The sequence below is a fragment of the Heterodontus francisci genome, chromosome 13 (assembly GCF_036365525.1).
Source record: "Heterodontus francisci isolate sHetFra1 chromosome 13, sHetFra1.hap1, whole genome shotgun sequence".
Taxonomy (NCBI): Eukaryota; Metazoa; Chordata; class Chondrichthyes; order Heterodontiformes; family Heterodontidae; genus Heterodontus; species Heterodontus francisci.
In genome coordinates, this window is record NC_090383.1 from 2,141,857 (window position 1) to 2,162,180 (window position 20,324).

A 20,324-nucleotide genomic window follows, 5' to 3' on the forward strand; every position below is an offset into this window, starting at 1 on the left:
AGATAAAATTGGTTGTTGGGGCTGTTACACAGTTGGCTCTCCCCTTGCGCTTCTGTCTTTTTTCCTGCCAACTGCTAAGTCTCTTCGACTCGCCACACTTTAGCCCCGCCTTTATGGCTGCCCGCCAGCTCTGGCGATCGCTGGCAACTGACTCCCACGACTTGCGATCAACGTCACAGGACTTCATGTCACGTTTGCAGACGTCTTTAAAGTGGAGACATGGACGGCCGGAGGGTCTGATACCAGTGGCGAGCTCGCTGTACAATGTGTCCTTGGGGATCCTGCCATCTTCCATGCGACTCACATGGCCAAGCCATCTCAAGCACCGCTGGCTCAGTAGGGTGTATAAGCTGGGGATGTTGGCCGCCTGGAGGACTTCTGTGTTGGAGATACGGTCCTGCCACCTGATGCCAAAGATTCTCCGGAGGCAGCGAAGATGGAATGAATTGAGACGTTGCTCTTGGCTGACATACGTTGTCTCGGCCTCACTGCTGTAGAGCAAGGTACTGAGGACACAGCCTTGATACACTTGGACTTTTGTGTTCTGTGTCAGTGTGCCATTTTCCCACACTCTTGGCCAGTCTGGACATAGCAGTGGAAGCCTTTCCTATGCGCTTGTTTATTTCTGCATCGAGAGACAGGTTACTGGTGATAGTTGAGCTTAGGTAGGTGAACTCTTGAACCACTTCCAGAGCGTGGTCACCGATATTGATGGATTGAGCATTTCTGACGTCCTGTCCCAAGATTTGTTTTCTTGAGGCTGATGGTTAGGCCAAATTCGTTGCAGGCAGCCGCAAATCTGTCGATGAGACTCTGCAGACACTCTTCAGTGTGAGATGTTAATGCAGCATCGTCAGCAAAGAGGAGTTCCCTGATGAGGACTTTCTGTATTTTGGTCTTCGCTCTTAGACGGGCAAGGTTGAACAACCTGCCCCCTGATCTTGTGTTGAGGAAAATTCCTCAAGACTTGAACGCATGTGAGAGCAGCAGGGCGAAGAAAATCCCAAACAGTGTGGGTGCGAGAACACAGCCCTGTTTCACGCCACTCAGAATAGGAAAGGGGTCGGATGAGGTGCCGCTATGCTGAATTGTGCCTTTCGTATCCTCGTGGAATGAGGTGATACTTAGTAGCTTTGATGGACATCTGATTTTTTTTCTAGTAGTCTGAAGAGACCACGTCTGCTGACTAGGTCAAAGGCTTTGGTGAGATCAATGAAAGCATCGTAGAGGGGCATCTGTTCACGGCATTTCTCCTGTAGCTGGCGAAGGGAGAACAGAATGTCAATGGCCAATCTCTCTGCACGAAAGCCACACTGTGCCTCAGGGTAGACACGCTCAGCCAGCTTCTGGAGCCTGTTTAAAGTGACTCGAGCAAAGACTTTCCCCACTATGCTGAGCAGGGAGATTCCACGGTAGTTGTTGCAGTCACCGCGGTCACCCTTGTTTTTATGGAGGGTGATGATATTGACATCGTGCATGTCCTGTGGTACTGCTCCCTTGTCCCAGCACAGGCATAGCAGTTCATGTAGTGCTGAGAGTATAGCAGGCTTGGCACTCTTGATTATTTCAGGGGTAATGCTGTCCTTCCCAGGGGCTTTTCTGCTGGCTAGAGAATCAATGGCATCACTGAGTTCCGATTTTGTTGGCTGTACGTCCAGCTCATCCATGACTGGCAGAGACTGGGCTGCATTGAGGGCGGTCTCAGTGACAATATTTTCCCTGGAGTACAGTTCTAGGTAGTGCTCAACCCAGTGGTCCATTTGCTTGCATTGGTCAGTGATTGTGACCCCTGATTTAGATTGGAGCGGGGGGGTGATCTTCTTTGGCCCAAAAGCGCTCAATGCCATCATACGTTCCTCTGATGTTTCTGATGTTGGAGGCCAGCTGAATATGACTGCATAGGTGTTGCCAGCAGTCATTTGCGCAGCGCCTGGCTGTTCTTTGTGCAGTGCTTCTGGCTGCTTTAAGTGCTCCAGATGTTAACTCGCTGGGGGCTTTCTTGTAGTTCAGCAGTGCAATGCGCTTAGTGGCTATGACAGGTTCCAGCTCTTCAAAGTGAGATTGAAACCAGTCTGCATTCCGCTTCACACACTTGCTATAGGTGGTCATAGATGGCGTCTCTGATGTCGGCCTCCTTGGTGCCTGCATCCCCTGTGGGAGTGTTTTGAAGGGCTTTTTCAAGTGACTTTAGAAATTTTTGTAACAGCTGTGGCTAAGAAATTCTGCTAGTGTTGATGCACGGGTGGCCCTTCTGCTTGGCGTGATGCAGCTTCTTTGGTTTGAGTCTAACCTTGCTGCACACCAGGGAGTGGTCGGTGTTGCAGTCCGCACTGTGGGAGCTGCGTCTGATTTGAACATTGTTTAAGGAGGCTCACCTTGTGACAATGAGGTCCAGCTGGTGCCAACGATGTGGTCTTGGGTGCCTCCAAGAAACTTGGGGACAGGGTTTAGTGTGAAAGAACAGGTTGCTGATGCAGAGGTTATGATAGGTACACAACTCAAGCAGTCTCTGCCCGTTCTCATTCATCCTTCCAATGCCATAGCGCCCAAGGCAGGAGGGCCATGAGTCATGGTCGGCCCAACCCTGGCATTAAAGTCCCCCAGCAGGAACAGGTGTTCGGGATGCTACTAATGATATGGAGTTCCTCGTAGAACTGGTTTTTATCTTCAGGTGGGGAGCAGAGTGTTGGAGCATAGATGCTGAGTAGGTGTACTAGACCAGAGGCAGTGGACAGTCAGCATTCTGAACCATTTGAAGGTGGCTCTATTATGCTGAGCAAAACGTTTCTGATGGCGAAGCCCACTCCATCCTGTCTTGGTTCTTCAGGATGCCTACCCTGCCAGAAGAAGGTGTAGTCTTGCTCTGGTAGAGATCCGCTCGCATGGAGGAGTGTCTCCTGAAGTGCTGCAATTTCCACATTGAGTCTACTGAGCTCATTGTTAATGATGGCGGTCTTCCAAGAATCGTTGATTTGTGTAAGGTCTTCCGACGGCCCAGGACACAGTACTGATGTTCCAGCTTGCAAAACAAAGGGCTGGTACCTTCTTTCCTTTTTTTCGTGCTGTTTGGTGCGGTGTTGCAGTCCGCTTTTCGGGCAATGACCCTGAGCTCCAAGCACCCATTGAAGCAGGTAGACTGTAGCGAAACAGAACCTTATTGACTGGGGGCTGCCCGGTTTGAGGCAGGCGGTAACTGTCCAGTGAGGTGCGATGACCTCGTCCACCGACTAAGGCAGGCCATGGCGCCCAATCTCTATGCCAATTAAGCTGGACTTATAACCCGTAACTGCTGCCTTCCATGTTTCGGTCGCTGTGAGGCGACTATGGAGTGACCTCTCCATGGAACATGCCTGGGCGAATGTATGGAGGTTGTGAGTTGCCCAAGTGTCAAAAGCCCCCTCTCGCCCTTTCTGGTGGGGTCCAAAGGAGTGCAGAGCATGATGTTTGGCACCAGTATGGCTGCAGGAGCTGCCGGAAACGTGCCAAAGGTGACACATGACTGTCTACGGGGTTCCGCTCTGGATTTTCTGTTGGGGTTTCCTCCCTTAGCTTTGGACTCTCCCGAGACGCCCACAAGGCAGTGGGTTTGTTAGGAATTAGGACTATAGTCCACAACTATTAAGCAATCCTTTTTTTATTTGTGCGTGTGTTGGAATGGTCTTCTAACTGACTACAAATGGCTCTCTCCTGTGCACATTAACAGCCATAGTCTATTGCTAGGTTTATTATATTTGGGTTCAAGCTTCCTGTCTCAATAAAAGAAAATCATGGAACATTTATCATCTCTTTAGAGTGCAAGGAAATACAACTTTTCTCTCTTTGAAAACCGGACCCTTTATCCATGAGAATTTTCCATTTCATTAATCCACAACACCCTTGTTTTGCTGTAGATAATTTTCTGTAGTATCTGGGCTATCGTTTTCTGCATTTTCCCTCAAGGAAGCCATTGTCTTATCTGAACAAGTTTCTTTGCACATACTTCATCACCAGAACTTTGACAGTTTTTACTTGGACTCAGAAGGTGTCAGTTGTGTGTTTATTTTCGGGAGTGTATGTCACATGCCCATTATACTTCAGTGATCTTTATATTCTTAGTGGGTGACCATTGTGATTTTAGTATACAATGGGTTTCAGTTTTGCTTATTTTTGCTTTCGGATGGCAGCTGTTCATTCTACCATTCACACTACTAGATGTATCTTTTGTTCTTGTTTCTTTTACTTGTCCCATTACCATTCCCTTTGGCCTTGCACCACCAAAACTTTTGCCATTTAATCTCCATCTTTCACCCAATCACAGACTTCCCTTTTTGCTTTCACCCCCCCTCCAACTTTCACTTGGTTAAAACCTACTAAATGGTAGGGTGGTGCAGTGATTAGCACCGCAGCCTCACAGCTCCAGCGACCTGGGTTTGATTCTGGGTACTGCCTATGCAGAGTTTGCAAGTTCTCCGTGACCCCATGAGTTTCCGCTGGGTGCTCCGGTTTCCTCCCACAGCCAAAGACTTGCAGGTTGATAGGTAAATTGGCCATTATAAGTTGCCCCTAGTATAGGTAGGTGGTAGGGGAATTGAGGGAAGGTGGGGATGTGAAAGGGTAATGGGATTAATGTAGGATTAGTGTAAATGGATGGTTGATGGTCAGCACAGATTCGGTGAGCCTAAGGGTCTGTTTCAGTGCTGTATCTCTAAATAAATTTTTTTTTAAAAACTTTTCCCAGTTCTGATGGGTTAATCTCTCCACAGATACTGTCTGACCTCGAGTATTTTCAGCATTTTCAGTTTTTATTTCAGATTTCCAGCATCTGCAGTATTATGCTTTTGTGTTGTCTTTAGTATTGCTTTGTTCAGATTCTGTGGATCAAGAAACTTGAGCATTTCAGTTTGAAAGTTAATCTATTTAGTGTGTTCATCAGCTCTTGTAACAATCCCAAGTGATTCAATGATATTTAATTCTGTTTGAAGTTTACTTTTCAGGGCAAGATTCAACTACTACTGACTATCTGATGTTATACTCTTCAGGCAAGTTACCAAGAGCTTGTGACAAATCATTATATTCAGTTAACAATGTAGCTCAGGTTTCTGTTGCCTTGAATATGGTCAACAATCACTTGATGACCACATTACTAGAGGCCTACCATAGTTGAAATTAATGCATCTTTCATTGTTCCCTTCATTATGTTCCTATGTTCTGTACTTCATTCATTGTATATTGTCTCAGTGAAGGTTTGTAAATACCATAAGCTTTCAGTTTAATAGATAAGGTCCTGAGCTTTCTCTCCTAAGCTATCCTGTCTCTTGCATTTTATGTTGACAAGTCCTGTAGCAAGAGTTTGATATAATTTGACCACTGCATTTGTTCATTAAAAAACTGCACTTGTAATTAATCAGGCAGGGAATCTAATTTTTATGCTGACTTACATGTGGCACAGCTAAACTTTGCAAATTGTTCACCGAGCAGGAAATAAAAGCTGCAAAGAATGAAAAATCCAAACCACCAGTTTGATTTTTACAGGTGCAACTTCCACCTTTTTTTAAAAAAAAAATCATTTTTGTACCTCAGTTTTGACAGCAACATTTTCTTTCAGTTTTCCAACAATGACTACAGCCCTCAGCTGCTCTACCAATAGTTTCTGGTTTTCTGTGATTACCTCAGCCCTGAATAATCTCTTTGTACCTGATCTTATCTTTGACTATCTTGTCATTGATCAAAGTATTACACAATACTCCAAACATGATTTGAATCTTAATTTCCTCAAGCTAAACTGTGGGAGGGCTCGAGCTTCAAACTCTCTCCACTGAATTTCCCCCACCCACTTTCTTCCTGGCCACTGTTGTAGGCTGAATCAGACTAACAACTTGTTCCACCCTGTGTTGGGTTTTGAACCCATATTATGACAGAGACTGCTTATTTCTACATTGTCTCAGTCCTCCCTTGTGCTTCCAGACTCTATTTCAATTGCAGGTCTCCCATCGCCACTGCACAGTGGCGCAGTGGTTAGCACCGCAGCCTCACAGCTCCAGGGACCTGGGTTCAATTCCGGGTACTGCCTGTGTGGAGTTTGCAAGTTCTCCCTGTGTCTGCGTGGGTTTCCTCCGGGTGCTCCGGTTTCCTCCCACATGCCAAACACTTGCAGGTTGATAGGTAAATTGGCCATTATAAATTGTCACTAGTATAGGTAGGTGGTAGGGAAATATAGGGACAGGTGGGGATGTTTGGTAGGAATATGGGATTAGTGTAGGATTAGTATAAATGGGTGGTTGATGTTCGGCACAGACTCGGTGGGCCGAAGGGCCTGTTTCAGTGCTGTATCTCTAATCTAATCTAATCCTCCACTGCTGACAAATGCCAACAAAGAACAGTATAGCACTGGAACAGGCCATTTGGCCCTCCAAGCCTGCCTATTCATGTATTTGTCAAGATGTCTCTTAAACGTCGCTATCGTATCTGCTTCCACCACCTCCCCTGGCAGCAAGTTCCAGGCACTCTCCACCCTCTGTATTAAAAAAAAACTTGCCTCGCACATCCCCTCTAAACTTTGCCCCTTAAACCTATGTCCCCTAGTAAAAAGCTTCTGACTATCCCCTCTGTCTATGCCACTAATTTTGTAAACGTCCATCATGTTGCCCCTGCACCTCCGTCGTTCCAGTGAAAACAATGAGTTTTTCCAACCTCTCAGCTAATGCCCTGCAGACCAGGCAACATCCTGGTAAACCTCCTCTGTACCCTCTCCAAAGCCTCCATGTCCTTCTGGTAGTGTGGCGACCAGAATTGCACGCAATATTCTAAGTGTGGCCTAACTAAGGTTCTGTACAGCTGCAGCAATACTTGCCAATTTTTATACTCTATGCCCTGACCGATGAAGGCAAGCATGCCTTCTTGACTACTTTCAGTGACCTGTGGACCTGTACGCCCAGATCTCTCTGCCTGTCAATACTAAACACATTTCAAATTCTGCCAATACTCAGCTGGTAGCTCTGGCCTCTAATTGAGTGGGAAGGTGTGTTGTGGATGAGATGACCTCAGACAACACAAGGTAATAACATTTTCAGATGCATTTTGACAGCCTGTGCACAAAGAGCTTCAGTGCAGTTCAAGAAGTTTTCAATTTCCTCATGTAGTTTTGATCAAGACTGCAACTGCCACATGGTGAGGGGTGTGGGTAGTTCCCACTGTTCAACTCTCACCAGATTGTAGCAAGTGTTAATTGTTGTTGGGTTTAAACCTGTTCATTTGACAAAACACAATCAATTATTTTTAAGTCAATATGGATTGCGCCAAAATTATTGTAACCACATTTGCTTGTGTGTACACAAAAGGAGACAGGTAAGTGGTTGGCCGGGGGTGGGGGGTCACAGTAAACCTGTTGAACTCTCTCGGAATTCAACTTCTCGGTTGCAGGCCTGAGGTGTTTGTAGGTTTTGCTCATGGTTGAAAGTTAGTGGATCGCTTCTAATTCATTGTTGTACAAGTATAGATGTAGAATTCTACAGCAGAGACCAGCTTTTCTGGATTTTCTCCCAGCTCCCTCCCTCTTGAGGGCTGCTTTTTAAAGTAAAAATATATTAATCTCCCCTCTGCTGGGAAGGCATACTTTCTTTTCCTGTAGTGATTGACAATGGTCGAGGAAGTGGCTACTTCGCCCAATTTTGTTTCAGAATCCCCCCCCCCCCCCCCCCCCAACCCCCATTCAATTTGGAAATGTTTTACGATGGTTGCAATTGACACCTGTTAGCTTTGACTTTGCGACACTGTTTAGAACAATGTTTGAATACACATGCAGCTATCTTTTGCAGCACTGATCATTTTTTAAACAAGTAATCAGTTTTTAATAACTCCATTTTTAGTCTATTTCTTCAGCATCACACTTCTCTTGCCCTTAAAGTCCCAGAAAACCCAGCTGACAAGCGTATCACCTTGGAAATAGTGCTAATCAAATGGTCCAAATGCATATGTGTGGAATAGGAGTCTAGAAAGCCTCACTCTCCTTTTATTCCTCAACACCATCCATTGCCACATTAAAATGGTATTATCCCCATTTTTGTCTTGAACTAACATCTTCATATGTGAAGATTCATTAGGGATGCAGATGGTTGAGGTGACACACCTTGCAATGGAAGGTCAGAATGCTCTGCCACTTCAGCAATCTTCTCTCTGAACCAGGCTGCTCTTGATGCTTAATCAGCCACCCTAACGGAACCTGGTGGGTGACCTGTCCTCGCCTGAGTCTGACCTGCACTCTGCTGGCAAGCTGCACAGTTTTAACAGGTTCAACTTCAGCATGCCTGTGCAGTGAATTACAGCTCACCAATAGCTTTCCCATGTCCACAGCAGAAAGTTATAGATTTCAGCCACCTCCTGACAACCCCATGAGCAAACATGTCTTCTGTCTCAATAGGGGCTCAGTTGGAAAATACCACTAAGTAATACAGGGCAGAAAAGTTAATGGTTTGATCACTGCTCTGTGTAGATTTAGCACATCTTAAGCTAGTATGGCAGTGGGTCAGTATGATTGTGAGTCCCTAGACTAGAAGGGGAAAATTTGGTTTAGGGCTCTGTTCCTTATTGTTGTCCACAGCACTCGGGATCACCACTTCTGAGCAATATCCAGACGTTCCTTCTGAGAATTGCACATGTTCATCTTTGTCATCAGGTCCCATAATGGTTTGCACATGCAACACATTACAACCTCACTTTGCTTTTACAGATGCTGACCATGTTATATATGTTCTTCCAATTGCTAATGATTTTTTTAATGCATTATTTATTTATACTTTAATATTTCACAAGTATTGTAGTACACTACATTCAAATTCATCATGTGTTCCTTAGACATTTTAACCACACAAGTGTATATCTACAATCAAAACATTAAACAAGTTTGATATCACATGCACTGGCCCATTATCAGACAGAGCTTCCAAAATAGCCAATCCTCAGTGATGTTCGTTGGGGTCCCTAGTATGTATTATGACAATTAAATGTTATAAAATAATTCCTGTTTAGAAATTCAAAATAGAATGGGTGAAATGAACACAAGAATTCTGAAAAATGAAGTAATTTTGATCTTATGTAGGTTTTTAAGCATCAATTTATGCATTCTAAACTTAAATCCTCTTAACATACAAAGCAAAGAAAAATGCCATGCATGAAGGATTATATACCACTGATTGATGCTAGATTAATCCCTCATACAGGCCATCATCAGTCTCGACCAAAGCCATGAGTGAAATGGACAAAAGCCGTCCTCAGATAGTATTTTGTGTATGAAAACAAGGTACTGCCACAAACTGTTTATTCTCAAGAGAATTTTGCTGCAGTAGAGAAAAGGGATGATTTTCAACATAACCTGAATTTAAATCTAAGAGCATAAGCACAGTGGTATTCCTATGGACATCCTGCTTTCCAAACACACTGCATAAATAAAATATCTAAAACAAAATGTTAAGATAATAGACAAAGAATAGATAAGTGGGTATAATGAAAAGATACAAATTCCTTCAGATCTGAAGTCAATGAATAAGTTGTTTATGAACTCTTTTTATATTACAAATAATTAAATACAAAAACTAGGAATATGTTTACATGGAACTAAATGTAGATAATGTATTGTGGCTATATGGGAGCAGTTACTGAATAAAATGTGAAGTAATTCAATGCAGCAGCATAATGAAATGATGATGCTTTTAATTTTGACATCTATGTTGCACAAGATTATACAAGGAATATCCATCACTTAAAAGCATATTGACTATGCCTGTCTGCAATCAAAATAGCTTTGCAGGAGAAAAGCAATGGAATGATAAAATTCAAACATTGTTTCATTCTTTGGAACTTTAGGGGAGGAGGTAATGTCATTGGATTAGTAATCCAGAGGCCCAGGCTAATGCACTGGGGACATGGGTTCGAATCCCACCACAGCAGCTGGTGAAATTTGAATTCAATTAATAAATCTGGAATTGAAAGATAGTCTAGTGGTGACCATTGTCGATTGTTGTTAAAGACCCATCTAGTTCACTAATGTCCTGCAGGGAAGGCAAGCTGTCATCCTTACCTGGTCTAGCTTACATATGATTCTAGACCCACAACAATATGGCTGACTCTTAACTGCCCTCTGAAATGGCCTAGTAAGCCACTCTGTTCAAGGGCAAGAGATGCTGGTCTTGCCAGCGACACCTGCATCCCATGAAAGAGTTTTTAAAAAAAAAAACTGTGGCAACCTTTTCTGTTTTATGATGTTGATTAAACAATAGAAACAGCCAGATCCCTTTTACTAGACAGTCTATTCCTATTTATGTTCTCAGGTGGACACAACAGTAATTAAAAGGCATCACATTTAAAGACCACTTATTTTGTGCACGGCTACAGTCATCATTGGAGCTGGTCCTCGTTCCACTTGTGGAGCAAGTGCCACATCTTCCCTGGCCCGTCACTCAAGTGGTTGAAGGTTAAGATTTTCTGTGGGAGGTTGGAACCTGGGACTTCACCACTCAGGTCAGTTATTAGGTTGCAGCTGATGATGATAGCAGTCAACCAGGAGGAGTACCATCAGTTTATAGGGTGAGGAGTGTATTCCAGTAGGGGCTATGAGATTCCAGATAAGTGCATGAGGTTTTTTGAGATTCCATATCAATGGGAGTGTTTTGTTAGCTGTCAGTCAGTGGTGTTCTTTGAGGAGAAGCTTGCCCCTGCAGCCATCAGGCGGTGCAATGTGTGCAAGCACGGGAAACCACTGGAGCTGTGTTGGACTCAACATTCCAGAAATAATCCTCATGATTTCCCAGAGGTAGATATGTACCATGTTTGTGTGGCAGCTCCTGATCCAGGTTGAGCAGCAGTACTCTGCTGGTGGGTAGACCAGGGGGAGTGAAGCAGTGCGTAGTGTATTGGCTCTGCTGCCCCAGATCGTACGCACCAGTTTCCTTATGAGATTCACTCTCATCTTGACCTTGGCTCCTGTGCTGTGGAGGTGTTACCGGTAGGTCAATGTACAGTTAAGAGTGATGCCAAGATATTTACTGTACATTAACCTATTGGCAACACCAAGTAATTACTAATTCTGTATGTCAATATAAAAATGCCTTTTCACACTAGACCAAAGTGTACCACCTTCAGAGTGTTGCTGTTTTCAAGTTCCTGCAAAGGAAGAACATTTTTAATAAGCATGAAAACTGCATAGTAACTAATCAGTGAGATTAATTATGATGATATGAGGAAGTGTCTGAATAATCCACACTGTTCACTTACACTGAATCTAATAAAGATGGTCGTACGGCTTCCAATGTTTGTGTTTAAGATGTTTAGGCTGGAGTTCTACTGAAGCTATCAGTCATAAACCAGTACCTGTGTAATGCAATACTCTTTTTGGAAGACTAGAATTATACTTAGCCCTAGAATGGTACATATGTAAACTTGGATGCATATGAAGAGCCCCATTCCCTGTGTAGCTAATTTTCATTAGGAGCGGCCACTTTCTTAAAACATTTTTACTAGAACTATTTTTAAAAAGTAGTTTCACACTAGCCTGGATTTATACTGCAGTGAGTGGGATCTAAACAAATGATTCTATTCGAGGAACATAGGAGCAATAGTAGGCTATTCAGTCTCTCGCGCATGTAGCTAGGTGGATAGGGTAGACAAAGTAAGTTCTCATGTGACACCATATTTAAACAATAAATAGACAGAACTGTATCATACCAGTTTGAGCTAATTAAATGATGTATTATACTGAAACCTGTATACAGTTTCTATCTATTGCTGACAAACCTTGAAAGCATTGTTAAAAATGAAGGAAATTGAGATAAATGGTGGCCCAAGTATAAGTGATGCACATGGTCATCATGGAAATATTACAATTGGAACATGAGTTCTGTGATTGAGTTGGTTTTACCTTATTCAGGTGCTGATGGCCCTAAGATTTATTTTCAGCCTGTGTGTTTTTATTTAAAATGATTTGCATATGCACAAAATTTAAAAAAAAAATCTTACCTGTGGTTCTCCATCAAAAGAATTCCCTTAAAAATACAGAAGATATTGTGTTTGCCTTTATACTACATCAAAATAATGGACAGAATGATGCATATTGAGTGACATTCATAAATTAGTGTTACTATTTAAAAACTGCGAACTTGTTAAAAATAAAATGAAAACTAATCCTTACAGTTAAAAGTCAGACTAGATCACTGAAGGCAGCAGCACAGGTAGATAAGGTGGTTAAAGCATATGGGATACTTGTCTTTATTAGCCGAGGCATAGAATATAAGAGCAGGGAGGTTATGATGGAGCTGTATAAAACGCTAGTTAGGCCACAGCTGCAGTACTGTGTACAGTTCTGGTCGCCACACTATAGGAAGGATGTGATTGCACTGGAGAGGGAGCAGAGGAGATTCACCAGGATGTTGCCTGGGCTGGAGCTATGAAGAGAGACTGTTTTCCTTAGAGCAGAGAAGGCTGAGGGGGGACCTGATTGAGGTATACAAAGTTATGAGGGGGATAGATAAGAAGAAATTTTTTCCCTTAGCAGAGGGGTCAATAACCAGGGGTCATAGATTTAAGGGAAGGGTCAGGAGGTTTAGAGGGGATGGTAGAGACAGGAACCCTCACAACCTTTTAAGAAGTATTTAGATGAGCACTTGAAATACCATAGCATACAAGGCTATGGGACAAGTGCTGGAAAATGGGATTAGAATAGTTAGGTGCTTGATGGCCAGCACAGACACGATGGGCCGAAGGGCCTGTTTCTGTGCTGTATAACTCTGACTCTAAAATTGCATGGACTGTAAACCTAGAGGTTATTGTGGTATCACTAAAATACCAGTGATATAATTCACTGGAGTGTAAAATGATATTACTTAGTTTTAAAATAAAATTAGAGAAATTAAAAGCCTAGAGTGCACTTAAGTTTTAAATTCTAACCTGATAAATGCTTTGATAAGGATTTTACCATCAGCTTGGGAACATTTCTTTTTTAAAAAAAAAAGCTTACTGCATAGCAAATTTTCTAAATTCTCACTTTCTTGCTTCTTTCAAACATCTACTTGCAAAGCCTTCAGGCGTGAGACATGTTTGTTTATAAATCTTTTGTTGTACATTTTTATATCAGTCAAAGTCTCTTACCTGCCTGGGTCCGGGCCAAAGGGTCATCTATCAGGGCTGTAGCATAGGCACTGAACTCAAGTTCACTCCCCGTGTCACTGGTCATGTTATGGTATGAAGACCTGAATAGAGGAGAATGAGAAAATGGTACTGAAGTCAGTGTTTATTTACATCAGCTGAGGTACACAGCTGTCTGAATTATTCACCATTTCAAAACTGCTCCTTTTTATCTGAAGGTTTTTTTTGTTTACATATTAAGCATTGGTTTGAAAAGTCTGTTACCCTTGTGATTATTCAATAGGTGCCCAGTCACTCTACAGTTTAGCCTTGGGTTCTCATCTTTCAAGCAACTAAGGGTTTTGTCCATTACAATTTAACAAATGAATGGAATGTGTATGAGATTTTTTTTTAATAAAGCATCAACTAGACACTAGAATGCCAGTAAATGAGGACAAACTTCAATCCAACATGGAGATAATTTCAGCTTTTGTACCAAATTGTGTGCATCACTAAACCAGTGCTGTAGAGACTTTGAAAAGTCAAAGGTACTACAGAAACACAATGATGTGCAGTTTTCTGTTTACATAGTTTCAGTTTATAAATAGAAGGTGAAGGAATACAAAATAAGTGAACATTCCCATTTGACATGGCAGTCTATAAATAAATAAAATATGGACTTTGTATATAAAAGTTGCAAAATTAGAAAATGGAAGAAAGCAATGCCCTATTAGACTCTCAGACTTGTTACGACTGAGCTGGGAGTGATGCACTATCAATTCAGTCCCATCACTCCACAGGTCACTGTGTATTAAAGTTTTCCCACCCAACTGGAAAACAGCCAAATTAAACAATCTAGTAACCCTCAGAATAAAACAGACCAAACCAGGTATCTTTAGACAACAACAAATTAACTATTTATTAAAAAACTAAATCTTAAACATGATTAAGATAAACCTATGTCTAAAGGCCTTATAACTTATTTTAACCTAACTTCCCCCATTCACACACCTACATTCAAAAATAACAGTAGTTAACTGGTTTTAAAAGTGATGTTTTTAAAATTAGCTGTTTCTTAAGAATAAATAAATAAGTCTTTGTGGATTACATTCCAGGTGGGTGAGGTATTTAATGTGAAAATAATCAAATGCTATGCATAGTCTCCACATGGATTTGATGAAATAGTCTCTTCATTAGATAGTCATTCAAAACACTTCGGCTGCAGCAGGCATCAAAGCCCACCGGCGAATTCTGGAAAATACAATCAATCAAGAGAGATTCAATCTTGTAGCAAATACTTCCTGGCTTGGAAGTAAAGAAAAGGAGTTTTGCTGCCTTCAGCAACACAAATCGTCTCTTAAAAAAAAAAAGGCTTTTTTTTTTCTCCTTCAGCAATTAATTTGGCCTGTAGCTCCTTGTAGAATTTCTGCTGAGACTAGACAACTCTTTTCTTCAGTAACACACCTTGCTGGTGGCTGGTTGAGACTGGTTTTTGTCAGTTTTACAGTCAAATCAAAACATTATACCATGTGACCTCTCCTGCTGTGGTCTAGGTAACAAAATGCAGCTGCCACACTGCCTCAGCAATCCAAAAGCTTCTCTCTGTCTTAAAGGTACACTGTTTCAAAGAGTCTTAAAGGTACACGGTTTTAATCCAAGGAGAAAATAAATACGATTCCTTAACAGACTATATAGGTTTCATCAATAACATCAGTTTGCTTCTTTCAGTCAATAAATTGGCAGTGGTTTAAAATCCCAGGCATGGGTTGATTCTTTGTTAAAATGACAGTCATTGTTTAAACTTCATCAGACAGGGTGCTGAATTATTAGATATTTCTGTTTATTCAATAGCAGTATCCAGCTGCATGATAGTGCTTTCAACAACTTTGCCAGATGACATGAAATACTACCTGGAAAATTGAAAACTTAATAAAAGATATATTTTTAGAATTCGTTCATGGGATGTGGGCATCGCTGGCTAGGCCAGCATTTTATTGTGCATCCCTAATTGCCCTTGAGAAGGTGGTGGTGAGCTGCCTTCTTGAACAGCTGCAGTTCTTGGGGGTAGGTTCAGCAACAATGCTGGTAGGAAAGGATTTTAACCCAGTGACAGTGAAGGGACGACGACATAGTTCCAAGTCAGGATGGTGTGTGGCTTGGAGGGGAACTTGCAAGTGGTGTTCCTATGCATCTGCTGCCCTTGGCCTTCTAGGTGGCAGAGGTTGCAGGTTTGGAAGGTGCTGTCGAAGGAGCCTTGGTGAGCTGCTGCAGTGCATTGCGTAGATGGTACACACTGCTGCCACTGTGGGTTGAGAGTGAATGTTGAAGGTGGTGGATGGGGTGCCGATCAAGCAGGCTGTTTTGTCCTGGATGGTGTCAAGCTTCTTGAGTGTTGTTGGAGCTGCACCCATCCAGGCAAGTAGACCATATTCCATCAAATGTGGGTCCCTTACAGTCAGAAATGGGGGAATTTATAATGGGGACCAAAGAAATGGCAGACCAATTAAATACATACTTTGGTTCTGTCCTCACAAAAGAGGACACAAGTTACCTCCCAGAAATGTTGGGGAAACATAGAGTCCAGTGAGAAGGAGGACCTGTATGAAATCGTATTAGTAGGGAAATGTTGTTAGGGAAATTGTTGGGATTGAAGGCCGATAAATCCCCAGGGCCTGATAATCTACATCTCAGAGCACTTAAGGAAGTGGCCCCAGAAATAGTAGATGCATTCATTGCTAGTTATTTTTCAAAAGACTCGAACAGTTCCAACAGATTGGTGGGTAGCTAATGTAACCCCATTCTTTAAAAAAGGAAGTAGAGAGAAAACAGGGAATTATAGAGTGGTTAGCCTGACATCAATAGTGGGGAAAATGCTAGAGTCCATTATAAAAGCTGTAATAGCAGAGCACTTGAAAAACAGTGACAGGATTGGACAAAGGCAACATGGATTTACGAAAGAGAAATCATGCTTGACAAATCTACTGGAATTTTTTGAGGATGTAACTAGTAGAATAGATAAGGGAGAACCAGTGGATGTGGTGTATTTGGACTTTCAGAAGGCTTTCAATAAGTTTCCACATAAGAGATTAGCGCAAAATTAAAGCACATGGGATTGGGGGGGTAAGGTACCGATGGATAGAGAACTGGTTGGCTGACAGGAAACAAAGAGTAGGAATAAATGGGTCTTTTCCGAGTGGCAGGCAGCAACACATGGGGAACCACAGGGATCAGTGCTAGGACTCCAGGATTCACAATATATATTAATGATACAGATTAGGGAATTAAATGTAACATATCCAAGTTTGCAGACGACACAAAGCTGGGTGGGAGTGTGAGCAGTGACGAGGATGCAGAGAAGCTCCAGTGTGATTTGGACAGGTTGAATGAGTGGGCAAATGTGAGGTTATCCACTTTAGTGGCAAAAATAGAAAGGCAAATTATCTGCACGGCGGTAGAATGGGAAAGGGGGAGGTGCAGCGAGACCTGGGTATCCTTGTGCGCCAATTGCTGAAAGTAAGCATGCAGGTGCAGAAGGCAGTAAAGAAGTCAAATGGTATGTTGGCCTTCATAGCGAGAGGATTTGAGTACAGGAGCAATGATGTCTTGCTGCAATTATACAAAGCCTTGGTGAGACCACACCTTGAGTATTATGTACAGTTTTGGTCTCCTTATCTGAGGAAGGATGTTCTTGCTATGGAGGGAGTGCAGCAAAGGTTCACCAGACTGATTCCTGGGATGGCAGGATTGACGAAGAGAGATTGGGTCAATTAGGCTCGTCAATTTGCTAGAGTTTAGAAGAATGAGAGGGGATCTCAGAAACTTACAAAATTCTAACAGGACTGGACAGACTAGATGCGGGAAGGATGTTCCCGATGGCGGGGGAGTCCAGGACCAGGGGCTCACAGTCTAAGGATAAGGGTTAAGCCATTAAGGACTGAGATGAGAGCTTTCTTCACCCAGAGAGTGGTGAACCTGTGGAATTCTCTACCACGGAAAGCAGTTGAGGCCAAATCATTAAATATATTCAAGAAAGAGTTAGATATATTTCTTAGGGCTAAAGGGATCAAGGGATATGGGGAGAAAGTGGAAACAGGGTACTGAGTTTGGAAGATCAGCCATGATCGTATTGAATGGCGGAGTAGCCTCGAAGGGCTGAATGGCCTACTCCTGCGTTTCTCTCACACTCCTGACTTGTAGATGGTGGCTAGGCATTGGGGAGACAGCAGGTGAGTTACTAGCTGCAGAATTCCTAGCCTCTGACCTGCTCTTGTAGCCACAGCATTTATGTGGTTCGTCCAGTTCAGTTTTTGGTCAATGGTAACCCCCCAGGATGTTGATAGTGGGGGATTCAGCATTGGTAATGCCATTGAACATCAATGGGAAATGGTTTGATTCTCTCTTGTTTGAGATGGTCATTGCCTGGCACTTGCGTGGCATGAATGTTACTTGCCACTTATCAGCCCAAACCTGAATGTTGTCCAGGTCTTGCTGCATTTCTACACGGACTGCTTCAGTATCTGAGGAGTTGCAAATGGTGCTGAACATTGTGCAATCATCAGCAAACATCCCCCTTCTGACCATATGATGGAGGGAAGATATTGATGAAGCAGCTGAAGATGGTTGGGCCTAGGACACTACCCTGAGGAACTCCTGCCGTGATGTCCTGGGACTGAGATGACTGGCCTCCAACAACCACAACCACCTTCCTTTGTGCTAGGTATGACTCCCAGCAGTGGAGAGTTTTCCCCCTGATTCCACGGACTCCAGTTTTGCTAGGGCTCTTTGATGCCATACCTGGTAAAATGCTGCCTTGATGTCAAGGGCAGTCACTTTCACCTCACCTCTGGAGTTCAGCTCTTTTGTCCATGTTTGGACCAAGGCTGAAAAGAGGTCAGGAGCTGAGCACTTCTAGGGGAACCCAAACTGAGTGTCAGTAAGCAGGTTATTGCTAAGCAAGTGCCGCTTGATAGCACTGTCGACGACCCCTTCCATCACTTTACTGATGATCAAGAGTAGACTGATAGGGCGGTAATTGGCTGGGTTGGATTTGTCCTGCTTTCTGCGGACAGGACACATTTGGGCAATTTTCCACATTGCCGAGTAGATACTAGTGTTGTAGCTGTACTGGAACAGCTTGGCTAGGGGCGCAGCTAGTTCTGGAGTACAGGTCTTCAGTACTATTGCCGGAATATTGTCAGGGCCCATAGCCTTTGCAGTATCCATGAATATGGCCTAGAAATTCGAGCATCACAGGTGTCACTTCCAGGAGCCTAAGGTGCATATGATATTGGGTTTCATTATCAAGCAGTTGAATTGCAGACAACTAATGGGCATCCCTGAGGGAGTTCGTTGAAGAGGACTCAAAGATTGAGCCACTGCCCCTGGTAACTCCCCAAAGGGGATGGGAAGTGTGAATAGGGGTTAGTGTCAGGCAGGGTAGAGGCTGCCCCTTTAACAACTGCCTTAGGCCATATGTAGACCTGGTTTTCCTGAATAGGGCAACCCAATCCTGCACAGAGGGCCTCAAACAGGGGTGAGACTCATTATTTGAATACGCAAACATCCTAACACCTGCTTCAAGCGAGGGCCCTGAATGCCTCCTTTTTTGCCTACACTAACATAATGGGTAGCAAGCTTCCAGCCTGGCATACTGCCATATAAGGCTGCTTAGTGCCCAAGAAATATGTGCTGCCCGGTGGAATTTCTAGGCTTAAGTATCTGATAACCACGTCCCCACAAATTTCAGAAATGTCCCCAACTTACATCAAATGCTCAAATGTAGTTGATGTCAATGTAAGTGCAATTAAAAAGGCACCTAGCCTCAATATTTAGCAATATAGTCTGATCTTGGTTAAGTACAGACACTTCATATTTGTAAAATTATTTTAAAACAACTGTAGATTTGGTACATCAGCAATGTAATCCACCCACCCTGCTGTATAAACAGAAATTCCACATACTTAACTCGGCAGCTTCCTATGTCTTGGCATTCCTGGTAGATGAATTATGCATTTTCATGCCTATATCTTAACCTTGCTGTCCCTTTTTACCTACTCTGAGCAGTATATGTTGATGCTCTTTCCTTCGTCTTTGCGACTGTGCTGAAGAATTGGACTTTGACTGACACCATGCTTTGTTTTAACTGGCTGCCTGCTGACAAATGATAAAGATCTGGAAGGAATAATGCTGTTTTTTATTTAATTGTTATCTTCAGTCTTCTCATAAAGTGAAGCTTAGGAAATGCTGCTGTGGTTTCTCCTCTTTGATTGTGAAGTGATTGTGCTCTTCATCAGCTTTCCTTCAGCCAAATAAAGCTTCAATAAGGCTGCTGCTCCATCACCATAAGCTTTATTGGCTAGGCAGAAGAGACAATGAAACTTCATCTGAGACCAGATTAGGCTGGGAAAAAATGGAGGGATTGTTTTCTTCTCAGCCCTATTATCTTTGCTGTAGCATCTTGATCGGCTTTCTAAGGCACTATTACTAATACTGCCCAGGGTTGTAAACTGCTTTTTTGGCAGTCAAATTGCTCTAACCCTCTTACTTTATGTTTTAAACCAGCTTAAGCTTGTCCATCCTCTCTTTCAATGGCTCCTTTTAAATTGACTGATTTTGGTAGGAAGCGGATAGATAGATACATCATTTGCCAGAGTTTCACTGCATTTACAGCCATCCTTATGAAAGCTCCACTTTTTGTAAAGCAATTTAAATATATGTACAAACTGCAATTTTGCAAAGATATTGCAGTTCCAGGACATTATACAGCAGACAACGCTGTTATTATGCAAAAAAACGCTACATCAAATGCATCAGATTTACTTAGACAGAGAGTGATTTTATTTAGTCACAACCAATAAATCTGCAGGTTTAAGACCCTGAAAAATGATAGTTGCACTGGAGCCTCTCCAGTTCTCAGCTAGCTACAAAATGCCTTGTAGAAGGCGGAGCATCTCCATCCCATACCCTAGGACTTGCTTGGTTTGATCTGAAAAGAGATGTGGTCTGTCTGAGCTGTTCATTTCCTATTGACTGAAAACTAACAGAAGGACAAATGACCTTTGTGGATTAAACAAAGAAACAAAATCTGTGTAGTACTAGGGGCTTAAAGTAGGAAAATTTATGGACATTCCTTTTTGTTCTAAGCATCCCCATTGATCATCTAAAAATATATTGCTTTACTTGTTCCAAAGATGTTCAGTACCTTACCACATCAGAGATGCACTATTAGGTCTCCT

The 20,324-nt window shown here is 42.7% G+C and overlaps 1 protein-coding gene across 5 annotated transcripts in view; it reads right to left on the reverse strand.

Annotated features, from left to right (window-relative positions):
• Positions 1-8,766: 8,766 nt before the first annotated feature.
• wdpcp (WD repeat containing planar cell polarity effector) overlaps positions 8,767-20,324 on the reverse strand; it is a 173,408-nt gene continuing 161,850 nt past the window's right edge. For 4 of the 5 annotated variants that reach the window (XM_068044232.1, XM_068044230.1, XM_068044231.1 and 1 more), the window contains 3 exons: positions 13,114-13,214; positions 11,986-12,011; positions 8,767-11,133 (listed from right to left, as the gene is read on the reverse strand). In XM_068044232.1, the coding sequence (XP_067900333.1) occupies positions 11,083-11,133; positions 11,986-12,011; positions 13,114-13,214 (178 nt within the window). In that variant the 3' untranslated portion in view covers positions 8,767-11,082. The remainder of the gene's footprint in view (positions 11,134-11,985; positions 12,012-13,113; positions 13,215-20,324) is intronic. The other variant, XM_068044233.1, reaches the window with a different exon arrangement.